This window comes from Engraulis encrasicolus, chromosome 16 (genome assembly GCF_034702125.1).
Source record: "Engraulis encrasicolus isolate BLACKSEA-1 chromosome 16, IST_EnEncr_1.0, whole genome shotgun sequence".
Classification (NCBI taxonomy): Eukaryota; Metazoa; Chordata; class Actinopteri; order Clupeiformes; family Engraulidae; genus Engraulis; species Engraulis encrasicolus.
Genome location: NC_085872.1, coordinates 7461995 through 7484606, shown reverse-complemented (window position 1 = coordinate 7484606; position 22612 = coordinate 7461995). Strand labels below are relative to the sequence as shown.

The 22612-nt window shown below is 44.7% G+C and overlaps 1 protein-coding gene across 2 annotated transcripts; it reads left to right on the top strand.

Annotated features, from left to right (window-relative positions):
* The first annotated feature begins 65 nt into the window (after positions 1 to 65).
* On the top strand, positions 66 to 22455 carry ap1g2 (adaptor related protein complex 1 subunit gamma 2). Of its 2 annotated transcripts, none has more exons than XM_063218524.1 (22): positions 66 to 280; positions 1246 to 1452; positions 1558 to 1682; positions 2024 to 2165; positions 2403 to 2499; positions 3389 to 3465; positions 4118 to 4213; positions 4322 to 4402; positions 4786 to 4884; positions 7242 to 7297; positions 7895 to 8008; positions 8204 to 8344; positions 8916 to 8970; positions 9710 to 9832; positions 10346 to 10435; positions 10999 to 11126; positions 11392 to 11496; positions 12608 to 12752; positions 14102 to 14249; positions 15814 to 15965; positions 19111 to 19209; positions 20036 to 22455. In XM_063218524.1, exons 2-22 carry the CDS (start codon positions 1252 to 1254, stop codon positions 20135 to 20137), a joined length of 2376 nt encoding a protein of 791 aa, XP_063074594.1. In that variant the 5' UTR covers positions 66 to 280; positions 1246 to 1251; the 3' UTR covers positions 20138 to 22455. The 2 variants fall into 2 exon arrangements, with proteins under 2 accessions (XP_063074594.1, XP_063074593.1); XM_063218523.1 differs by lacking the exon at positions 66 to 280 and adding an exon at positions 998 to 1063.
* Positions 22456 to 22612: the final 157 nt, after the last annotated feature.

Genomic DNA, 22612 nt, shown 5'->3' with positions numbered 1-22612 from the left:
ACTGGCATTGTTTGAAGTCCACATCACACATCCTTCTGCCAAACATGTTACTATGTTGCTGTATCAGAAAGGACCACTAGTGGGGGCAGTGCGACAGAGTTGCAATGGGCTGAGAGCCACACTGCATTACAGTGTACGGTGGATGCTAGTTAAATATGCTATGAAATACCTCACTTACTACGCCCCAGTTATATGACTCGCTCGGGAAAAAACACAGTCCAGCCTCCAAGATAACCTGCAAAGTAATAGCCTACTCAGCGTGGAAGATCCACTTTCAAAGGTAAGATTGGTGATGCCAATATGGTAGCTAACCCAAGCTAATGACCAAAGGTTGGGGGAGAAAGACTTGGTTCTCTGAAATGTCGAAGTGCGCGTTTCTGCCACATATTTCAGATTTGCCCTGCTTCACTTTGCCTTGTCAGATGCATTTTTACATGCGAGTTATGTCACGCTAGAAGCACCATCATCACTTAGACTGAAACGCTGGTAGGCTTGGATGATACCATACCAGCTATCATTTTCTCGCTAACTTGCACAGGAAAATGTTTGTTGTTGATGTAATTTTGCCTCTTGACTGCCCAGCTTTTGGAATGCCCACGCGCGTTGCAGTAAGAATCATTCAGACATTCTTGTCAGCTGGTCAATGAGCTGCATAGAGAACCTGCTTTAGATTCCTGTATCCGATGAGTTTGTCTCCAATGTAGGCAACAACATCCGTCTCTATTGGGTTGAGTTTTGTACCAAGGCACTAATCCTCGGTGTGAAAATTCTCAGACAAACCCAGTCTATCAAAGCTCAGACTGCGTCTATTAGAACTGCCAATGAATGGGGTTTTGACATGTAGTTAAGGAAGTGTGTGCTACATGCCCAGGTGTATCGTTTACACCTGCACCACGGAAGTACACCTGTGACCTCGACCGCCTCGACTATCAATACAGGAAATGCCAGAGCCCTGCTGAGGGACTTTTCGGCACGAGACGCTTTGAATTGAGTTTCGGGGAATTATATTAAAAACTGCAATTCGATACTCATTGTAGTCGACCCCTGTCATTTAGGCATTATGGTGAGTAGATCTGATTCTACTGACATAAAAATGGAGCCTCGCCTGGTGCGTGTAGCCTGGGTTTTAGTTTACAGTGTCCGGTCAGACATCTGGGTGTTTCAATACTTTCGGAATTGGGACGAAGTCTGATGTAGGCTCATAATTTCTCTGGTGTCATCATGTGTACTCTCATACTCTTATAGGCAGACATGTCTCCGTCGGTGCGGTTGCAGGAGATGATTCGGGTGATACGCAGCGCCAGGACGCAGGGCGAGGAGCGAGGCGTCATTCAGAGGGAATGCGCGGCCATCCGTGCCCAGTTCCGCCAGGGCGACAATGGGGCCAGATCACATAACTTGGCCAAACTGCTCTACGTGCACATGCTTGGGTATCCGGCACACTTTGGACAGGTAAGGGCGTTTGGGCATCTATGCGCAATGCGCATAACAATTTGGCGATGAAGAAGCGCTTAATTAAACGTCACTGTTAATTGAACTCGTCTTATTGACTTGTAGATGGAGTGTGTTCGACTGATTGCCAGTCCAAGGTATAATGAAAAGCGCATTGGTTACTTGGGAGCTATGATGTTGCTTGATGAAAAACAGGATGCCAGCCTTCTCATCACCAACTCCATCAAGAAGTAAGAATGTAACAGAATTCTTCACTGTTTGCCCTCCGAGTCCTTGAAATGTTGACACTGTGTCCATGTAGGCAGTTTATTGTTAATCATTTTTGTGAAATGTTGGTACAGGAAGCAGGCAAAACACACGAGACAACTTTTCAAGACTTCATAGAACTTCTTGCCATAGCACACATGAATACCAAGAAATGTGTCCCTCAAAGCAGGGAAATTTATTACAGATTCCTGTTAGTGTTATAACTTTTTTTCACACCATTGTAGTTGGGTTACTGAGAGACAAGTGCTCTATTGGTGGCTTTCCAACTTCAACTGCTGATGTTCCTCCCGTCTGATTATTTCAGTGACTTGTCCCATAGCAGCCAGTATGTCCAGTCTCTGGCCCTGTGCACATTAGCTTGCATGGGGTCGGCAGAGATGTGTCGAGACCTGGCCCCAGAGATAGAGCGCCTCCTTAGAGCCTCCAATTCCTACATCAAGAAGAAGGTAAACAAATGTGTCACATACACAAATGCATATACTAAACTGTACATATTGTACAAGTTCATATTTTACCTCTTTTGATAACACAGATGTTATCATTAAGGCTTGTACAGTAATGCACTCTCATGACAAGACGGACAGAACAATGTTTATTTTTCACATGCATAGAGACGCTGTCAAGTATGACAATTGGTCAGCCCGTACCATACACACATGCGTGTTCCATGTGTTCTACTGTAGGCTGCTCTCTGTGCCGTGCATATTGTGAGGAAAGTTCCTGAACTTGGAGAACTGTTTACCCCATCAGCACGTTCGTTACTATCCGAGAAGAATCACGGTGAGTGAGCTCACAGACATAGTACACTTAACCCATTTTTTGCCTATCATTACATTACATTACATTACATTAGACTTGCTGATGCTTTTATCCAAAGCGAGTTACAGTTATTTTAAGCAAAGGGTATTGGTTACAGTCTCTGGAGCAGTATGGGGTTAGGTGCCTCAGGGGCACCCAAGCCATGGAGTGAGGTAGGGAGTAGAGCATGACCGGACCGGGGAGCCGATTTTCACTCCCGTCCCATCCCGGTCCCAGAGAAAAAATCCCATCCCGTCCCATCTCGGACTGGAGTTAAAGAAACAAATCCCATCCCGTCCACTTGTGAAAAGAATGTTTCCCCATCCTGCCCACTCCCACTCAAAATCAATCCCACTCCCTCCCATTCCCGTTTTGTCAAAAAAAACAAGGCTTTTTTAAATGAAAAAATCAGCGACCCCCAGTTGTTCACGCTGTCCTCTCTCATAGCCTGCGCACACATCGTCTCCAGGGTGAAACTGTGTAACAATGGACAGGTGTAGGCTGCTTTTGGTTGTTTCAAATATGATACAAATCATCATCTATTTTTGGCATTCCCGCTCCCGTTCATTTTTATTCCCGCTCCTGCCCGCTCCCTTTCATCTTCATTCCCACTCCTGCCCGCTCCCGTTCATCTTTAAAATCTTGACTCCCATCCCGCGGGAATCCCACGGGAATTCCCGAAAAATGTCATCCTCTAGTAGGGAGTGGAAGGTAGGGATTCAAACCTGCCACCCCTCTGATCTAAAGTCCATCTCCTTAACCATTAGGTCTTGGCTAATCGGCTATCATTGTTGATGTTATGCCAGGTGTGTCTGTTGTATGTGTATTTCATTTTGTATGGCATGAAATGTTTTTTTTTAATGATTTGTAGGAGTTCTTCATGGTGCCGTGGTCCTCATCACAGAGTTGTGTGAACGCAACCCAGACACCCTTGACCAGTGCCGGAAGGTAGTATAGTATACATTCTTGACCACACACAGGCGGAACATTAGTTATAAGGTGTGTGTGTGTGTGTGTGTGTGTGTGTGTGTGTGTGTGTGTGTGTGTGTGTGTGTGTGTGTGTGTGTGTGTGTGTGTGTGTGTGTGTGTGTGTGTGTGTGTGTGTGGTGTGTGTGTGTGTGTGTGTGTGTGTGTGTGGTGTGTGTGTGTGTGTGTGTGTGTGTGTGTGTGTGTGTGTGTGTGTGTGTGTGCGTGCGTGCGTGCGTGCGTGCGTGCGTGCGTGCGTGCGTGCGTGCGTGCGTGCGTGCGTGCGTGCGTGCGTGCGTGCGTGCGTGCGTGCGTGCGTGCGTGCGTGCGTGCGTGCGTGCGTGCGTGCGTGCGTGCGTGCGTGCGTGCGTGCGTGCGTGCGTGCGTGCGTGCGTGCGTGCGTGCGTGCGTGCGTGCGTGTGCGTGCGTGCGTGCGTGCGTGTGTGCGTGTGTGTGTGCGTGCGTGCGTGTGTGTGTGTGTGTGTGTGTGTGAAGCGCGTGTTACCCAAACTAACATAGACATTACGACAGACGGAGTGACGGAAAAACAAATCAACAACTTAACTTCAAAGTAAATATCACATTTACTGTTTCTGTCCGCTGACCCACTGGTTTATCACCCCTTTCTCTCTAGGCTGTACCAGAACTGGTTCAGATCATGAAAGGCCTGGTCATGTCAGGATACTCACCAGAGCACAACGTTGCAGGCATCAGTGACCCGTTCCTGCAGGTCGGTGTGGCACACTTGAGATTCCTGTCATCTCATGGTCAACAATTTTATGTGTTTATGCCACGCTGAGTATTTTGTTTGTTTGTTTGTTTTTTTGTTTGTGTGCAGGTGCGCATCTTGCGTTTGTTAAGAATTCTGGGACGCAATAACGACTCTGCAAGTGACGCCATGAACGACCTGCTGGCTCAGGTAAAGACACTGGTGACCAGTAATGCCACTGTAATCTGAAGTATAGACTGTTGACCAGTAGTGCCACTGTAATCACGGGTAAATATACTACTGACTTGTGCTATTGTGTGCTATTGTAATCGCATTTGAGTGCATGGCTATGCCAATAATTACAATCAGTAACACTTATTCCCGGCGTTCATTGTTATTATGTCACAACATAGCGGCCGTTCATTGTTTATTTTATATATACGGTTGAATTGAATGTTTCCAGCCATTTTGTAATAACACGTTTATCATAAAAGGGATATCTCACAGTTTATGTATTTGATTCCCAGTCCTTAGTATGCAATATCTGTTGTGTGTTGTGCACTCTCCCCCTCCCCGCATACACTTTTCTGCAGGTGGCCACGAACACGGACAGCAGTAAGACTGCAGGCAGTGCTGTGCTGTATGAGACTGTGCTCACCATAATGGATATCAAGTCGGAGAGTGGGCTTAGGGTAAGATGTGTTCATTCATTTTTCATGTATTAATTTGTTTGTTTGTTTGTCACATGTCTTCTCATACTACTTGGGCAGTTAGCAGTGAAATGAATGTTGCGACTTCCCTTCAGGTGGATCCTCTTGCTCTTGATACTCTTGTTTGTTTGCAATCAAACATTTTATTTGTGTCGACCTTAAAGATGTCCTCTCAACGTCATTTCATTAATATTGCTGTGTTTCCCATTGTTATGAATGTGTTACGCGTTGGTCCTGTTTTAAAAAATGTTCTGGTTGCTTTGTTTCAAAACGTTTTTGCAAGCTAGCAAGGTGGCTTGTGGAGAAACGTGAGGGTGTTCCGGGTTTCTCGTGGAAATGCGTCTCTGATTGGCTCGCTCCTCCTGCTCTCGTGGAATTGCGTCTCTGTTTGGCTCAGTCCTCCTGTTCTCGTAGATATTGTAATAGGAAACAGATTCGCCACTTCCCCGGGTGGTACTGCACTATAGGGGCGCCAACGGAGGCATGCAGGCTCCATTCAGGGCTGTGCTCTTTCGACAGCGACCCCTAGGCGAGCTGCAGGCACGGAGCAACCAGAGTGGGCATGCTGTATGTATGAGGCTTTGAGCTCTCTGTGTATCTGAGAGTAGCAACCAGCTGATAGCTAAGCTAAGCTAGGTTTCGGGCCACCAGACGTTGCTTGTTTTGAAAACAAGCAGAAAAAAATTACTCGACATGTTTTTAGAAAAATGGGTCGACATAAACCTTTGTGGGCAACTCCTTCTTTCGATCTGACGCAACACAGAAAGGCTTTCGTGATTGGCTCGTTTCTCTGCATTATTTATGTCAATTGGGAAACACAGGGAAACACAGCCAGGCGAGGTGACGCACCGCTATGAGAGCCTTGCAAGTGAGTTTAACTTAGGGTGACCGTCCGATTTTCAAAAGGAGTGAGTAAAACTTTGTTTTATCGGAAGTTGGCCTTTAATTGATAATGGGTGGTGATGGGTACTCTTTTCCCACCATTTGACCAAACATCACAAATGCACATTTAACCAAAAAAAACCTGTAAGTGTGTCACTTGGTGAGACGCGCACAGCTTTGTTGAGCCCCCCTTTCAGTTGCAACATTTTTTAGCATGGAGCCAGGCTGACGTGATCTTGCTATTTTAGTCCTAACCTACAGAAGCTTACTCTCCCTACAGCCCCCCCCACCCCCCCCCACCCCCCCCCCCCCCCCCCCCCCCCAAATGGTCGCAACACCACTGTGCAATGATGTTGTGTTCTTCTATGACAACACCTCAATGAACAACCGCTTAACTAATTTAACATTGACCTTTGGCACTTACAAACTGCCCTGTGTCTACTAGAGTTTGGCGGCACACACAGTATTCACGTTGTGGGGTGTGTGATGTCTCTACAGCACAGTGAGCAAAACTGTGGCCTCGACATGGGGAGCTGTAGCCCAGTGGTCAGTACCGGATTAATGCACAGGCTAGATGTGGCTGCAGCCTAGGGGGGCCCACCTGCCAGGAGGCCAAAAGTCCACAAATGTTGGAATTGTGACAGGATGCAATATTGAAGAATTCATGTTGAGTAGAGTTGATAGACATGTTATCCTATATAGCTTGTAATTATGACACTGTCTATGTAAATTTGACACGAAACTTGCCTTCCGGGGGGGGGGACAGCAATCAAGGGACCCCAGGCCATCTTAATCCGGCCCTGCCAGTGGGTCAAGAGTTGGTCTTGGTGTCACCTCCTAGGGTCCCATGTTTGAATACCATGCCAGTAGGAAGCATGTGGCTTGTCCTTCTGCACCCTCATCCATGGCTCAAGTGCCCCTGCTGTGGAAGGCGTGTAACCCCACACATAGCTCTAGGAACTGTAGCCTTTCCCTGAAATAACTGCATGTGACGTGTCTTTGGAAATTGTAATAGATTAGAGGTAATAGACCCCATAATCCTATATTTCTGAGATGTGACGCCAAAAGAACATCTCCACAAAGCCTGACAAACTGTTAAATTCACATGATACTGTGCACCAGCTGGTAGCTATTGGGCATGAGGACCACATGCCTATGTCTCTCAGGCGACAAGACTGCTATGGTACTGGTGAGAACAAATTTCCCCTTGGGGACAATAAAAGTCTATCTATCTATCTATCTACACCAGACTCCAGCCCCTTCATGTCAACAGTGGGAGTTGTCTTCTACTGTGTAGGACTAGGACTAGGAAAAATCTAGATTTGGACAATTGAGCCCTTGTGTTCTCAAAACACAAATTTATAACTTGTGCTTCACAATTATAATTACAAGTTTTTTTATTGATTTACTGTTCATTATTAACTCCTAACTAATTCATTTTTCCATCTCTATCCCAGGTTCTTGCTGTGAATATATTGGGCAGATTTCTCTTGAATAATGACAGGAATATACGGTAAGTTTTCCCTACTTTTACCAACCTTTAGGAATAGGCACTATTTTTTTTAATTAATCTATCTTGCACAGGGCTGCCCTATATAAAAGGTTTTTTTTTGTTTTTTTCAATGGAAGGGGAGCGCTTTATCCTTCCTCTCTTGTTCCATCTTCTGAAAGTGATCTGACGGGTCCAGAGCCTTAGATACAATCAGAGTGCAATCAGATTTGGTCCAGTGGATACTTAGTTGATGTTGCTAAGCAGGTTTTCTTTCTCACAATTTTCTTATTTTAAGTTACCGATATTTTTTTCTGATTAATTATGTGTCTCTTGGTAGTAGTGATTCTACAGCGATAGCAGCGATAGAGATAGAAAACTACAGAATTCTTCATAACGTTGAATCAATACATTTTCAGTTGTAAGGAAGGCAGATAAACTTATGATATCAGTGGGCAAAGGGACACTTTTTCCAAAACTTGTAGAATATGCCTCCTCACTGTAGAAGCAGGAGGTACTGTATGTTGTTTGCAGTCACTCACAATAAACGGTATATAAGTCATTTATTGCCCTTTCTTTGTTTGTTTTAACTCTGCTTTCGTGCTCACAAACCTTCCTCAGTTATGTGTCCATGACGTCACTTCAGAAAATAGTCCAGACGGACCACAATGCCGTTCAGCGACACAGGGGCACCATTGTGGACTGCCTGAAGGACCAGGATGCCTCTGTACAACGGTATACCTTTTCATTCAGAAACTGTTAATGTCATGGAGCATGTTTGGTGTGTATATGAGTTTGGCAACAATTCATGGGCAGCATTTATTAACAGTATCCCAGTTTTTGGGAAACAAAGTGCACATATCTGATGGATATGAGGTGGGGAGGTTGGGGGGCATTTTCACATGTTCTCCATTTTCTTTTCTTTTGCAGTCGAGCCCTAGAGCTGTCGCTGGCTCTGGTCTCTGCGGTGAACATCCGCTCGCTGATGAAGGAGCTGCTCCTCTTCCTCTCCAGCTGTCCGGTGGACCTGCGCTCCCACACTACCTCTGGCATCTTCCTTGCTGCCGACCGGTACCGTCATCCCTCCACCCATCTCTCAGTCTCCCTGTCTCCGCCTTCCTCTTTTGGTCTCCTCTCCAGTGTTCTCTCCACTTGTGTTGGTTGTCTGTGTTTGAGTATGTGTGTATTGGTCGTGGAGTCCTGGGTGTCGTACTGTACGCGGCACAAAGGTGGCACTGCATGCCACTGGCAGTGCGTCTTGGTGCAGCTTGACTGAGTACCTCTTTCAGTTCTTTGTTTGCCTGTGGCCAGTTCCGTACAGCACCACGATTGTCTTTCCATGCATGCGGTGGCCCTCTGCCTAACTGTGTGTGTAGAATGTGTGTTGTGTGTATGTCTGTGTGATCTCTTTGAAAATAGCACAGCTGAATATCTATCTATCTATCTATCTATCTATCTATCTATCTATCTATCTATCTATCTATCTATCTACCTCCTTTCTCAAATTCTCCTTTACTCTCCTCTCTCTCTCTCTCTCTCTCTCTCTCTCTCTCTCTCTCTCTCTCTCTCTCTCTCTCTCTCTCTCTCTCTCTCTCTCTCTCTCTCTCTCTCTCTGTCTTTGTGTCTCTCTGTGTCTCGTCAGGTACGCGCCCTCACTGCGTTGGCACATTGACACCATCCTGCATGTCCTCACCACGGTAAATACCCACAACCTCCTACAGCAGTAGCTGGCCACAGTCCAACCACACAGCATGCATGCCTTAGGCAGGGCCGTACTGACCCAGGTGCCACCCCACAGCTGGCTCAGTGGCATGTGACTAACCAACTATCAGGGGCATAAAGAAGGGTTTAGATGCCAGCAACTCAACTTCTCTCCGGAGCTTGAAACATATTCTGTTCCTCAACTGAAGAGCTCCATGGGTTGTAGTTGTTATTAATGTCGGAACAAGATGTTTTGAAGCTGGTCCACTTTACACTTCCAGTTGCCTACAACTAAACAATGTTGACTGAGATGTCTTGTGTGAATGTGAATCTTCACAGACAACCATTGTTTGTCAAATAAACCAACACCTGCAACAGGTTTAAATTTATCAATTGGTTTAAAGCCTCTTAAAGGTATTGATGTTCATGAATTATTTATTACAATCTCTGTCAGTTACAGTGAATGTTTAAATGTTTATTGATCTGTCCAGGTGATGGCCTTGTGCCTGTTTAATTATATATTAATCCAAGTGTTTAGTGAAGTGTTTGAAAAGGCCAATACTAACTTAAAGTATTGTTTTTTTCAATTCAACATGCCAACACCCACTTTGTGAATGAAAGCGTATCTGTAATCCTAACATGCATATGTTTTGTCCCAAGAAATGTTCCCCATGCATTTAAATTGACATGGTTTCAATGGTTATTTGTGTGTGTACTGTATGTATGCTTCTGCAGGCAGGGGGTGATGTTAGGGACGAGACCGTACCCAATCTGATCCAGCTCATCACCACAGCATCGGAACTGCACTGCTACACCGTCCACAAGCTCTACAGGGCACTGGTAGCAGACATCCAACAGGTGCGTACCTAGAACACGTTTCAAAGTGCATTTCACGCTACATACAGGTGTGAGTCAATATAAAAAACGAGGATATGAAATATATGATATTTATACAGCATTGTTGTCACACAGAATTTATATAGTATTTGTGTCACATGTGTCTAATGTCACGTCTTAATCTGTTACTTAACCCGCAATGACACTGCGTTATAAGTCTGCTGTTTCCTAAGTGATAATAACCATGTAGTAGTGCATTACTAACGCCCCTGTGTTATGTCATAGTATTGTAGTACTATGGTAGTAGACTTTTCAATGACTATCACGGCGTGCCACTGGAGGTACGGCGTGTTTTAAGGGGCTACGGCTCTTGGTAATGTCGTAGACATGTTGTTATGATGTAGTTGAGTCTTTTCAACAATGAGTGAACTGAAAGCACACCGCGTCTGCTACTGCCGTTGTCTGTGTGTGTTTATGTGATAATGTGTTTGTTTTTCTGTGTGTATATGCACGTGTGTCTGTTTGTTTTTGTAGCAATCACTGGTGCAGGTGGCCTGTTGGTGCATTGGGGAGTATGGAGATCTGCTGCTGAAGGGGGAGTGTGAGGAGACCGAGCCAGTGCAGGTAAACAACACAGCACAGCACAAAACAGCAACAACAGCATCAACAATGCAGAAAGACAGCTGAGAAGAAAAGGGTAGCTCGACCGAAAAAAACAGCTTGTTCAAGCTTGCACAAAAAAAGGGGGGAGGAAAGGCTGATGGAGATGTCTGACAGGGCTTACAGATTTCGAGTGTGAATATGGTACACTGGACATTATTATTATTAACACAAATTGTGGTATTTTGACCTTAATAATGTATTTTTTTATTCTGATTCCATTTTGTATAAGAGACTTTTACATAAAGCAACGTCGTGCGTCATTCGTGAATGATAAATCAAACCCCCAGAAAAGACTAGAAACCCCATGTCATTTTTGTTTGTTCTTGTACTATAAGATGTGCAGTAAAGAAAGCCATGCCATGTTGGTACTGATACATTTCATTATAGATGCTTCCAAACCATTTCTGTTGGGTATGGTAACCCAGTTGGGACAATATAATTTCTAAATGTATATTCATTAATCATGTTGAGCAAATTAAACATACTGACTCTCAGTTTTACTTACTTACTGCCATCCTTGACAGGTAACAGAGGACAATGTCCTGGACGCCTTAGAGACCGTGCTGCAGTCTCACATGTCGTCCCCGGCAACCAGGGCCTTTGCCCTCACCGCCACCATGAAGCTCAGCACACGCATCACAAACAATGTGGAGTAAGTCGTGCCCGAATTCGAACCACTGAAACTGTCATGACTGAAATGATGCTTTTGAATTAGAGCTAAAAAATTATCTATGTCTTCTCCTTCTGTCTTAACGCCTCTGTTCATTCCCATCTCTCTCTCTCTCTCTCTCTCTCTCTCTCTCTCTCTCTCTCTCTCTCTCTCTCTCTCTCTCTCTCTCTCTCTCTCTCTCTCTCTCTCTCTCTCTCTCTCTCTCTCTCTCTCTTGTGTTCCATGTGTTTTGCTGTATTTTCCACAGCCGGATAAGGAGCATTGTCAGTATTTACGGTAGCTGTATTGATGTGGAACTCCAGCAGAGGGCAGTGGAGTACAATGCCCTATTCAAGAAATATGACCACATGAGGTATTCAGCCACACTATTTTCTTGTTTTCCTCTCAGCAATGGGACATTTTAACCTTTTTGGGAAGATTAATTGGCTAATTAGTCAAAGCGCAGAGTAGTCTTTAATGGTATGTAATATTTTAGTAGTTTACTTCCAGAATTTATGCTGCCCATTCACAAATGTTGTATCTTCCACCAGCATCACTTTTGAAGTACCCGGTACTCATTATGACAGAGACATTTTCATACATGAAAAGATGGATCTTCTCCATTTCCATAATTTTGAATTTCAGTAAATATTACTATATTACCTAAAGTAAATATTCATGAAATGATCAAATTTGGGAATGGGCAGTATAGTTTCAATCAGCAGCATATTTGGAATGCCCACTGTAGCCACAATCCTTGAATCTTTCATACCGTATTCTACCGTTGAACCCATTTTAGCCTAAGCCAATTTTGGGTAAAGATGCCCTCTACCTATTAAAACCTAAACATCTCAGCCTCCGAAGCACATATAAACATGAATGAGTTGAATTTAAAAGCTAGGAGCCTCATTTTGCATTCGAATGTGCCCATTCGGCCCTGCTGTGGCCAACTGGTAGGGCACTCGTCTACCATGCGGCCGACCAGGGTTCAATTCCCGGCCCTGGTCATTTGCCAACCCCTCCCCATCTCTCTCACCATTCACCTCCTGTCCACCTCTTAAACTGTCCTATCATCAATAAAGACCTAAAAGACCCAAAAGAATCTTTAAAAAAAAAAAAAAAGAATTGTGCCCATTTAGCTCTAACATACCTACATTTTTAATAAAAAAGTTAAAATGTCAAGAGCCTGAATGCAGCGTATATGTCGCTCCAGGCTAAAATGGGTTCATCTGTTTTCAGCAAATGAAAGGCACATAGGCCTACTGTATATTTGCTTTTCGAATTATTCTATATGTGAATATTAATTGAAATTATGTTTTACCCGTGCTCTTGGTTTGATGCCACTTCATTCATAATGTGCGGTGGTGTTGAGGCTGTGGTTGCCAGATTGGTACAGTTTAGTGATGAGATGATGACCCTCTATGTAAGGCTGTGGTTGCCAGGCTGGTACAGTGTTGTGATTCGGGTGGTGTTGTCTTTTAAAGGGCTGCTGTGCTTGAACGGATGCCAGTGATTGACAGGAACTCGCCAGGCCACAGCAACGGAGACATCTCTGCAGGAGTGAAGGACTCTGAGCTGGTGCAGGTCAAGCAGACGCCGGCTGACCGGCCGCAGGACACGGCAAGCCAGGTTGGTTGCATAACGACTTGTAATATGGTCAACAGACAGCAAGTGTTTCCTGACAGTCATACTCATGCTCATACATACATACTCATAGACACTGTAAAAACTTCAGAATTTGTTAAGTTTACTTGTAAGCAACTGGACTTCTTCGGATAATGCCGGGCATACACTGGCCCAATTTCACCCCGATTTGTCAGTAGCACTTTTTGGAAATCGGGCCAAAAAATGTGTGGCTCAATTGGAGGTCAGTCGGGAGTCTCGCATTGTGTAGTGTACAGTGTCGCCCCTCATGAGTGAATGGCACAGTTGGAGCAGTGCTACAGTACGATTCAATTTGACTACATTTCACACTACCCATGCACAAAAGGCACAAATTGCCAAGGCAGCACAATTCAGTCTTGAGCACATCCTCACCTCCACCTCAGGTGTGCATTTCCTTTCTGCGTTTTTGTCCTCTGCAGTTCCGGAAAAGAAGTCTGTCATGTCGTACAGTGTGAGCTTTCTGGTTGCACTCGACCCTCAGGTCGTTTAGTGTGAGAATGTGAGTCGTGAGATATGAACTTATAAACCCTGCGACTCACTGGTACAGTGTAAGCAGGAGCTGAATACCAGCGACTGAAAATATCGCACAGCAGTGGGGGACAGGTGCTCGAGGAAGGATGGGGGGCATGTGGAACTTCCAGCTTCCTCTCTAGGCTGTAGAGTTTATATATGATATCTGGGCATTATTGTCACACTCTATTGATCATCAAGCATTTGTAGATGATCATGTTAACATGGACCACGGAACATTTTGACCAAAAATAACCCAAAAAAGGGACATTTTTTGTCCAGTGAGGCAAAGGGACGGGTGGTTTAGCACCACCTCGTCCCTATCTGTGCACACTCATGTTGCACAGTGTATGCCCTGCTGAACATGACTTGGTGAGTGAGAATCTCCAGAGGTTAAACATTTCAGTGCAATATGAACAGTCTCTGTATGTTGCCCCAGACACTGAACCCATTAGCTAAAAATAATTAAGCCACTTTGTATGAAGGCATCTGCAGCTGTATCTGTGTTATGTAATATGACCGTTTACGGCACAGCTTGCTCTTATTGACTCTTATGATTTTACAAGCAATTACCTTGACAGCTACTAATGAAATGGAAGAGTGTAGGTGTTGAGCATCACAGGTTTATAATGGGGAGGATTTCATAACTATTAATAAATATCTGCACCACCTGTGACATGGCTCCGCTCCTCCGTTCCTCTTCTCTCCTCTCCTCTCTTCCCCTCTGCTCTCTTCTCCTCTGCTCTCTTCACCTCTCCTTTATTCTCCTCCTCCAACCCTCTCCTCTCCTCTCCTCTCCACAGGCCTGTGATCTGCTAGGTCTGCTGGGTGATGCGGACCAGCCCTCGCAACCAAGCCTAGTCCAGCCCAGCACCATGCCCAGCTCCACCCCTGCCAGCATGGGGGGAGGAGACCTGCTCGACCTGCTGGGGGGTATGGACCCTGTGCCAGGTGAGCTGGGAAAAGGGGCAGTAGAGTCAAATGTGCCGGTGCCAATTCTATTTCTTTCCCCCTTTGTGTTACAGTAACCTTGCGTGTGTGTTCTTGTGTGGCAGAATACTAGATCTCTGGGCCCTCATTTATCAAGCGTTCTTAGGCATAGATCTGTGCGTAAAGCATGTGTGCGATCATTCCTGATCAGAGTGTGCGATTTATGAACAAAAACTTGAACGTAGAAATGTGCCTTAATCTACGCACACCCCAGACCATGAGTGCGAGTGGAAGAAACATGAAATTGCACATAATATTGACCGTGCCCTATACAGTTTGCTTTGAATTGCAATGGAGTATGACGGTGTAATATTTGGCAGTGTTTACATCCACGCATGTCTCCTTTCACTTCTTTGGAAACACGGTCCTCCTACTGTCGAAACCTCCTACCTCCACTTCTGCCGCGCAAATGTTTCTATCTCTGCACTTGCCGCCAGTAGAGCTTTGTGTGACGTGAGTGTCCGCCTGTGTTCATGTGTGGCCAATCAGGGTGTTGCTTTGAAATTAACATGGCGTTATTACCATATATGGTTACTTGGAGGCATTTCGGGATGCAAATGACTCTGAGAGCACGCGTGCACAGTGATTAGGAAGGTGTGGGATTTATCATGCAGAGGTGCGCGTAGGAACAGCCAACACACGTTTGATAAATACCGATTTCTCTGTAAGTGAAAAGTGAAAGCCCATTGGGAAACTCCAACTCCCATTGTGACACAGCACTCCACAGCACACAAGTGAACACTGCACACTGCACACAACGAAATTGCATTTATGCCTCACCCGTGCAAGGGGGCAGCCCTCAGTGGCGCCCCATGGGGAGCAGTGCGGTGGGACGGTACCATGCATAGGGTACCTCAGTCATGGAGGAGCACTGGTTGATTACTCCCCCCACCAACCTGGCGGGTCGGGAGTCGAACCGGCAACCTCTGGGATGCAAGTCTGACGCCCTAACCGCTCACCTATGACTGCCCTTGTACTTGCGACCATTCTATATTTCACTCGTAGGACACAATTTAGAAGGCATTGTACGAATTGATGATAAATGAGGCCCCTGGACTTCTGCTTTTACTGTGATTATTTTTCACTTGGTTTAGCTATTCATTAATTTTTGTCATAGTTTGTATTATTTTCTTGTATTTTACTTACAATATGTAAAGATTTTGTGTTTAAACATCTCATACAAAGACTGTGAGTGCATCTTAATATGGGACCTTGCCTCCTCCACTTGCCTCCTCCACTCACTTCTCGTCATGATGACATCACTGACAACAGCATTATATTTCAATATCTTGCAAAAGCTCAATTGTTAAGTCTTTTTCTCATTTGCAATTGGGATGGTGAATGAAAAACAGTCCCTCAAAAGTTGTTGTGGCGAGGCTGACAGCTGGGAAACTTTATCGTTTTCTTCACGGAGGAGGGGTCAGGAGGCGGGACGAGGAGACAAGCACAAGTGGAGGAGGCAAGGTCACATATTGGGATGCACTCAATGACTTGACTTGACTAGAGCCATGTTTGTCTGTTCCAGCTCCCACTGCTCCGGTTTACGAGAAGAATGGGCTGACATTAACGTTGCGGTGTGACAGCAAGACGGACACAGCGGTGACAGTGACTTTTACTGCCTCCAACTCCTCCAGCAGCGACATCTCTAGTTTTACTCTACAAGTGGCAGTTCCCAAGGTAAGTGTGTCTGTGTGCGCGCCACATGTGTTCAATTTTCCCCTTGCGTCAGCACCACACACCACTTAAGTTTCGTGTCCTTGTAACGCAAGACTACTGACTACTGTTGTAGTGTGAGAGATTATTACTTCCGCCAAGGGAGGTTATGTTTTCGGTCGCGTTGGTTTGTCTGTCTGTCCGTTTGTCAGCAGGATAACTTAAAAAGTTATGAACGGATTTGAAACTTTGTGGAGTTGTTGGAAATTACCAAAGGAACAAGTCACTGACCTATATACGTCAGTGGAACAAGTGATTTAATTTTGATGGTGATCCAGATAACGATCCGGAACCAGAACCTTTTTAAAGATTCTTCACCATTGCGGGATAGGGTGAATTTTGACAATCACGTTTCTAACTCCACAAAAAGGCAGGAAGACTTGGAAAAAAATAGGGTGTATGTGATGGAGTGACCATCACTAGGGTTGTTGGTGTGTTCTGACTAACATGCCAACGAGCCTGGCTCTTTGGTGTAGCGGTCAGAGCCCCGGTTTACTACCCCAGAAGGTCTGGGTTCGAGTCCCAGCTGGGCAACTCTACTCCCCTTCGCTACAAATGGTGTCAGAAGTGGGATGGCTGCCGCGAGGCCATCGGAAGCGTACCCATTGTGTGTAAGCCGTAATTCCATGTGAGGGACCCCCAGGATTGGTGACCCTGGTGTGAGGGACCCCAGTGATGGGTGAAGCATTGATGAAAGGGCACACTGGATGGGAAAAGCATGATGGGCAGTTGCGTGAGGGACACCATGAGTGTGTGAAGCGCACGGGTGCGCTTCCCGAAGGGGAAGGCAGTGTGATGGAGTGACCATCACTAGGGTTGTGGGTGTGTTCTGACTAACATGCCAATGAGCCTGGCTCTTTGGTGTAGCGGTCAGAGCCCCGGAAGGTCTGGGTTCGAGTCCCAGCTGGGCAACTCTACTCCCCTTCGCTACAGTGTAACATAGTCAAATGTTCTAGGCCAGACTCCTCTGTCGTCGCACAGTTAAATTCTGAGGATTGAATGAAAAGACGGTAAAATAAGAGAAGACAAAACCCTGACAATTCTAGACTCTATCAGGTAAACGGAAAAAAGGAGGCCAGACTCCTCTGTCGTCGAACAGTTAAAATCTGAAGACTGCGTATGTTTTTCAAGGTTTTATGTTTATTTATGTTTTATTTTATTATTATTTTTACCTTATGTTTTATCTTAATGTTTTAAATGTTTTTTGACTCTCATTCATTTCCTTCTTTCTTCCCTGTTTTCCTTTCATTTACATTTGTTACCTCCGCCAGGAGGTTATGTGATCACCCGAATTTGTGTGTGTGTTCGTCACGCTGCTATTACATGGCCTGCCACAGGGTGCGCAAGGACCACTGAGGAGGAGCCCTGAGCAGCACCACTTACTAACTGGCGTACCTTCACGCAGCCACCTTCACGCAGCCACACCGGGGCAGAGCATTGAAGTAAAAGGCACAGGGGCGGAGCAGAGGGGGGGGCATAGGGGCCAGGAACCCCCGGCCTCACCACTTGGTGGGGCCCCCTGCCAGTGGCTTTCGATTGCCAAACATCTTGTAGGGGCCCCATTCTACGATGTTTTGTGGGCCCAACGCCTCCGACACATCTCCCGCCCCCCCTGTCCCAATACCAGTGCTCCGCCCCTGAAAAGGCATTAGCCTACCGCAGTCAAAATCGCTATCAAAAAAGCAGCCTTAGCTACAGCCTCGCAGATCGTTTAAGTTCACAATGCTGTCACAAAACATTCATATAAAATGAAGCACAAAGAAAGGCGCGCGCGAATTGCGCTAGTCCACGGTGATTTGCTGCTTCCCCAATCCCCGCGCACTGAAGCCATCAGCACTACAAACATTCCATAGACTAGTTAATAGACTTCATAACGAATGAACGCTGGAGATGCGGCGAACAGTGATTTTCAATACGAAAAAGAGAGCAGGCCCGGGTGCCGATCAACTGCCCACAAAGCCAAAACCAGCTCGCAATAACCCTCATGAACGGATTCCCATAGGCTATTCACAGGTAGGAGGAACTTCTCCAACAAGTGTAGTGTCGGGGTAGGCAATGATTCCGCCAGTCGAGTCGACATGTCTCTCGCTAAGCAATTGCGTTTGTACCACAACGTTGGTGTCACGATATTGCAACAGCTAGAAATGATAGAAGTGGATTTACCACTCAAAAGTTTGTTTAGCCTTACGAAATAGCCCAAAACAATAACTGACACTCCACAACCATCCATGCACTGCCACTGGATAAGGAGATTCTTGCACATTTCATTCTGATTCAATAATTAAGTGAACGGCTCAAAGTAGCCACAGTAGGTTGTCTTGTTATTACAAAAAAATAATAATAATAATAATAATAAAGAAAAAAACAAAACAAAACAAAACAAAAATATATAGGCCTATTACTGCGCGTTGGGGATCGCTGCACTACTGTAGAATATGTAGGCCTACTACGGGTGTTGGCCAATGAAAATTGTGCTTTTTAATTTGTATTTTGTTTTAGATGGTAGCCTAATGAAAGGCATGCTGCCAATCATCAACAATGTGACTAATATGTAGCAGTGAGCTTCAAGGCTTATGTGCATTTGCAAATCACAGAAGGCATAGGCTATAGCATGAACAATCACTTTGCCAATAAAACAATCGAAGGTGAACTAAACAGACCACAGCTAGAGGACATGGAAATGATAAAAGAGACAGATAGAACTATAATTTGGTTACGACTTGACGGTTCAATTACCTGAACACAAATGCTATGTAGCCTATAGGCCTAAATGCATGAAACCACATAATGACTCTACACCTATGTCCAAAACGAACTGAACTTCCTTGGCGGAGGTCTGCGTTCTCTGAATGCATTTCTAGTTAACTTTGTGAAGCACATTGAGTTGCACCTGTGTATGAAATGCGCTATATAAATAAACTTGCCTTGCCTTCTATCAAACAGCTTCCTTGATGGAGACCTGCACTCTGAGTAAATGTACCATTTGTAGTTTATTCTGCTGTTGATATTGAGGGCAATATGAAGAGCCCAGATTTATCCACTCCTACAGTATTCTCCATTTGTTTCACTGGGATTATTAAAGTCCTACTTGCTTGACTGTACTCCTCAGAGTGTTCAGCTGCAGATGAAGGCGCCGAGTGGGAATGCCGTCCCTGCCCTGGGAGCAGGTCAGGTGACTCAGACTGTTCTCCTCAATAACCCCAACAAGGTGAGTGTGTTCAAAGATGTTTTGCCAGTGTGTGTGTGTGTGTGTGTGTGTGTGTGTGTGTGTCTTTGTCTGCATGCATGCATGTATGTATGTATGCAATCATCTACACTTCATTCCATAATATATCATTTAATAACAGTATTCTTTTCAAACTGTAATACTGTTTTACCATGTTTTGTTAATTTCCTAAGTTGCATGTCAAGCTAAATGTATTTTGGGGGGGTTGGACAATTCGCCCTCATGTTTTACGCACTGAGACATCACCATTACAGTAATTAGTGTTTTTCATTTTTTTTATCATATACACTGTGTGTCCTTGTGTGTCTTGTTGATATTGGCCTGATGCCTGATGAAGATCCTGGGTGATCGAAACGTTGCATTTTAAATAATAAAGTTTATTTTTGGAGCTTATCGGCAGTGTGCAGACCTACCTTTTTCAACTATCTTGTTGATATTGGACCTTCAGTCTGGAATTCATACAGTAACGTTTATGACGGGGTTTAATGCGCTTAGATACTACACTTCTGCTATTATGTGCTCTATTACTGTAATTACAATGCCGCCCTATTTTTAATCACAATTTTAATACACTCTCATGACAATCATCCCCCACCTTTCGACTCCTCATTTCTTCATCAATTTAAAGTGGTGAAACCGTGAAGTAGTGTTGCGCTCTTCGTCTACAAACTGAAAACTATGATACTTTGAAAAGCTGCACCTGCTAACTATAGGATTTCAACTGGTGTGCGGGACCTCGTAAAAAAAATGTGTAAATCTATCTTGGTGATGTCACTCTGTTTTCTGTTCTTCTGTCTGTCCTCTCTAGGTCAATCTGAAGATGCGGGTGCGTGTGCAGTACTCCAGAGAAGGCTCCACGTGTCAGGATGTCCTGCAGATCGACTCGCTACCTGCTCCCGCCTGGCACTGAGTGGCCTCCCCGCCCCCTCCACCTCCCTGTCTGGTCAAGAGGCCACCTCCTCTTCACCTCCTCTTCCTCCTCCTAGTGGCCTCTCTTCAGGCCCACGCCCAGCCACAGGGGCTTCAGAGACTCTTTGGCAGCTGTGTGATATGCTGGTTGGTTGGTTGGCTGGTTGGTTGGTGTGTTTGGTGGTTTGACCACGTGATATTTTTTGTTTGTTTTGTTTGTTTTTTTAACTTGAGCTGAGCTCAGGTGGTCACCGGCCTTTCCCTGTGACTGCTTTGTCTTTGATGTTTCCGGTGTGGTTACCATACCGACCCCGTAGTGGGGCTTCAGTGGAGACTGCTGCTACAGTACTACTCATCACCGCAACGGTGGTCTGATCGACCATGCCTGGCAACATTTTGCGAGGGCCTGCACACCTTGAAAGTTTGTTTTTCAGAAGGTGCAGCTATTCAGGGTACTTCAGCCATTAGTTGTCGGATGGAAGAGGACACCAAAAATAAAATGCTGAGTAGTAAAGGAGCAGTGTCACGCTCTTCCATCAGACAACTAATGACTGATGGACCATGCCACCATGGAAATCCAGAGCCGTGATGAAGTCTTTGCAGACCACTAAATTAGCGCAGCGTTGGCGGAAGATGAGGTCATGTGTAACAGGTCGCTGATTTATCTCCCCACCCCCCCATGGCCAGTGTTCTTTGTTCTACAATACATGATTGATTCCCATGGACTTTCGACACCCCTTTGCATCCATTACCACATACACAAACACCTGAAAAACTCTTTTTAACACCTCATTACATGTATCTAAAGCCATCTTTTTTGCCAGTGTTCCAGCTTCATTGGCTGTCCAGGAATGCGCTGACGGAAGTTACGAATTATATTGAATTTAGAATATTTTGAATTTACTTCCATTCTGAAGCATTTTAAAGCGAAAGATGTCTTTTCAAGGTACAGCTAAGCCATACATATTGTGAGAGCTCGTGTTTGTGAATGTAATGCCTTGGTACTGCTAACAACTGGCCTCTCTGGCTTGTGAGAGGTTTTTTTTTTACTCTGGTAGCATCACACTGGTAAGCCTGTTGTTTTGGTGCAGAGTACATTGCTGCTTGCAAGTCAGTTTGGAGTCACACAACTGCAATCCCTGAATGCCTTACCTAGTACTTTTTTAAAATACCTCTTTTATTCATCCCTATAACAGCTCCTAACCTACAGAAGTGCTATATGCAAAGTAAAGGGAGTGTGTTTTCCCCCCAAAACTGGGGCATTGAGCCCTGAATGAAATTTGTCTTTAGTGTTTAAAGTAGCTTAGCATTTAAAAAAATATATCCACAATGGAACCATGAACAGCTGGAGTAATGAAAGGATTTAAGTACAGGTACTTGCAACAAACGATCTCTAGATACTATATTATTACATCTTAATACGTGGAAATGATGTACACGTACACCTGGTATGGTTTCACTTGTTTTTCTGAGTCAAATTGAGACCTGCAAGTCTGTGTTTGCTCCTGGCCCTTTACAGTTCTATTGTGCAACCAATATGAAGTTGCTTGTTGTGTTCTCCCTTTTGGGTAGAACGTAAATTTATGATTTTGATAAACCTTGGTTTGGGGATACCTCACCATTCGGTTGGCATTATTTAACAATTTAGTGATTGCAGATTTGCCGTCACAGGTGTAAAGCATCAACCCCAACCAGTATGCTTAACACTAAACTTGGTACACAACCCTCCGATGATCGATTTAATGTTTAAACTATTTAACAAGGTCACAAGGGAAACGTTTCAAACCAGTAAAGGCAACTCTATTACAGGCTGTTTGTGATGTCAATGTTGCATATAAGTATTTTTAATCTCTCATATTAACATGCTGAATGATCAACACTAATGTGGTCGCATTATCGTTTCCCCAGTTGTTTTTTTTGTTTTTTGTTCGTTTGGCGTTTTTTGTTTCGCTTTGACTGGAGAAGTGTCTCAGAGAGGGAAATAATATGATGTCCACTCACTACTCTTAAATTAATACAGTAATACCACTCCTTGTCTTTGACAGCAGTCACATCCTTTTCTGAAGCCTGTCCAGCCAGCATTTGTGCAGAGGACCCCACCTTTCTTCTACCAGTATCAAAGCACAACTGGTCTTCTATACATGTTCAGAGACTGGCCGACACAAATTGTTCAGGAAAGTGATTAATATTGTCAGACAATACTGGCACATTTATAGACCAATGGAAGGTGATGTTTTGTTTTGTTTTGTTTGTTTTATGTTAAGTGAGTTTGGATTTGTTGTCCTGTATCATTTTTAAATACAGTTTATTGTAAACCTCTGAGTTTCAGTATTCCAGTATCATCCATATCAGTGACCGTTCAGTTCCATTGTCAAAACAAGTTTCTCACTTCAAGGGGACATGTGACAGCATTTCCCATTTTATTCACAGTTCAAATAAACCAGATTTCTCATTCTCTCAAACTGTATACAAAGAA